This window comes from Gymnoscopelus braueri, assembly GCF_963280865.1.
Source record: "Gymnoscopelus braueri genome assembly, chromosome: 16".
In the NCBI taxonomy this organism is placed as follows: Eukaryota; Metazoa; Chordata; class Actinopteri; order Myctophiformes; family Myctophidae; genus Gymnoscopelus; species Gymnoscopelus braueri.
The window spans coordinates 7775070-7777923 of record NC_137616.1 but is presented as its reverse complement, the minus strand read 5'-3'; the positions used below and the strand labels follow the sequence as shown (position 1 = coordinate 7777923).

The window sequence follows — 2854 nt, the reverse complement described above, 5'->3', positions numbered from 1 at the left end:
TTTTTGTACATCGTTCCCATCGCAACGTTAGTTTCCATAGAAAGAAGAGGGGGGGGGAGAAGAAGAGGGTGGGGGGTAAGTGGGAAGGAGATCAAAACAAGAGAGCAACAGAAGGCCAGACAAGTTATCTACATATTTACAAATTACCTGAGAAAGATGAAAGATCCTGGTCGGCAGATACTCAGTAGACATGTCAACTGGAAGAGTCACTACACAGTGGAGAGAGAGGGAGAGACAGACAGACTGGACAACAGCAAAAATGAGACACAAAGAAAAAGAGACTGGAGGATGGCAAGAATGAAAGACAGAGAGACTGGAGGATAACACAATGAGAGAGTAGCAAGAATGAGAGAAAGAACAGAGGAACAATACAAACTGAGTGGCAAGCGACTCCCAACATCAGATGTGGATGTTGAGAGATGATGATATTTTGTACACTTAATACTATGACACGGGACTTCACTTAATGATGACTACAGCTTAAAAGGCCTTTTAGGTGGGGACTGTTTGTGATCCATGTCTTGCCATCAGATGTAGGGCCTTAACAGTGAATTTATAATGGCCAGAAACAGTATTATGTGCAGCTTCATATTTTATGTAATGTGTTTAAACATGTAGTGAGACATGTATTGAGATGTAGTGAGACATGTACTGTAGTGTTTGTTTACAGCCACTGTGTTTGTTTACATCCACTGTATTGTTTACATCCACTGTATTGTTTACAGCCACTGTGTTTGTTCACATCTACTCGGATATGTGCAGCTGCAGCGGTTCACTGTTCCCCTGCCACCACCAGTGATTGTCACGTGACGCATGAAAAACTGATTATAGGTCAGTATAATGGAAAACAGAGAGTCTATACTTTTGACAACCCTATAGGTCAGTCTGATGTCATAGAACTCCATTTTTGGCACCTCCATGCAAGGCTGACACAGAACGACATTGTGACGACGCCAGTGCCAAGGCAGCTCAGCTTAAAAACGGACCATGCAGCGTTATCGAGAGCAATATCGACCAACCTTGGCCTGAAATGCTTCTGAGTGCAGCGATTATAGTCGATATTGAAGGACAAATCTGTAAAATACTATTCCTTTTGGCAACCACACCTGGATTGTAAGGTCAAGTTACTGTATATATTTGGTAACGTTCTTGCTGGTCAACACTACAGGCACCCATCCAGTTCCCAGTCAACCCGTTTTATGTGGTTTTACAAACATGAGGTTATATTATAAAGTTTTAATATTTTTACTTTGTGGGAGTACCATTTGGATATTAGATAAGAGCTGTAACATTAGGAAATGGGGGTTAGACATTTATAAAGTTTTAATATTTTTACTCTGTGGGAGTACCATTTGGATATTGTTTAAGAGTCGTTTTGGGATATTTATCACAAGGCGGCGTTGGTTCAGACCAACCCCCTTGACAGCGGCCTGCAACAGGTTCTCCCTGGCTCTGTTCAAACAGCTGACAGAAAACGACAACACTGGCAACGTGTTCTACTGTCCTATCAGCATATCCTCTGCTCTGGCCATGGTGTTTCTGGGGGCCGGTGGAAACACGGCCGCACAGATGTCAGACGTCCTGCATTTCCTTAAGGTCAGGGATGACGTTCACACATACTTCTCCGAGCTTATGCGTGACCTGAACAAGCCCGGGAAGTCCTACGGCCTCAGCCTGGCCAACCGCCTGTACGGGGAGCAGTCCTACCAGTTTGTCGAGGAGTTCTTAAGTGCCACCAGAAAACACTATGACGCACAGCTGGAGTCTGTGGACTTTGTGAACGACGCAGAAGGAGCCAGGCTGAACATCAACGGCTGGGTGGAGAAACAGACACAAGATAAGATCAAGGACCTGCTTGCCTGGGGTGTGGTGGATAGCAATACCAGACTGGTGTTGGCCAATGCCGTCTACTTCAGAGACAAGTGGGACAAGTCGTTCCATAAGGGCAGCACCACGGAAGATCAGTTCAGACTCGGCAAGACCGAATGCAAGCCGGTGAAAATGATGTACCAGGAATCTAGGTTTCCCCTCGCCTTCATCGCTGAGGTCCAATGTCGGCTCCTGGAGCTGCCCTACACGGGGAAAGACCTGAGCATGCTCATCTTCCTGCCCGTCGAGATAGAGGACGACACGACGGGCCTGGAGAAGGTCGAGAAGGAGCTAACCTATGAGAAGTTTGTGGACTGGACCAATCCAGGCACGATGGCTCAGACACGGGTTCTGGTGGGCCTGCCTCGTTTCAAAATAGAGGAGACAATTGACATGGAAAAGGTCTTGATCAGGATGGGCATGGTGGACGCCTTTGACGAAGAGCGGAGCGACTTCTCCGGCATGTCCCCGGCCAACGACCTGGTGCTTTCCAAGGTGGTGCACAAGGCCTTCGTGGAGGTCGTCGAGCAGGGCACAGAGGCAGCAGCCGCCACTGCCGCCATCGCCGCCGTCCGTTCCGCCGATGCCAAGATCCCTCCTATCTTCATCGCTGACCACCCCTTCCTCTTCTTCATCCGTCACAACTCCACCATGAGCATCCTCTTTGCAGGCAGATACTGCTCCCCTCCTTGAGCTGGGTAGTATTTCAGCTTAAAGCCTGTAAAGAACGGGGAAGGAATTAATGTGGATAAGGCTTAATACAACATAGACAGCATACATACCAGCGGTGTAAAGTAACTAAGTACATTACTCAAGTACTGTACTTAAGTACAATTTTGAGGTACTTTTACTTTATTGGAGTATTTCCAATTGTCTATACTTTTACTTCTACTCCACTACATCTCAGAGGCAAATGTTGTACTTCTACTCCACTGCAATTATTTGAAAACTTTAGTTACTAGTTACTTTGGAGATATAAATTATC

At 46.4% G+C, this 2854-nt stretch overlaps 1 protein-coding gene across 1 annotated transcript; it reads left to right on the top strand.

Annotated features, from left to right (window-relative positions):
* Positions 1–259: 259 nt before the first annotated feature.
* Positions 260–2562, top strand: LOC308102785 (leukocyte elastase inhibitor-like; the record flags this gene model as incomplete). Its single annotated transcript, XM_080452643.1, has 2 exons — positions 260–291; positions 1395–2562. 2 exons carry the CDS (start codon positions 260–262, stop codon positions 2560–2562), a joined length of 1200 nt encoding a protein of 399 aa, XP_080308769.1.
* Positions 2563–2854: the final 292 nt, after the last annotated feature.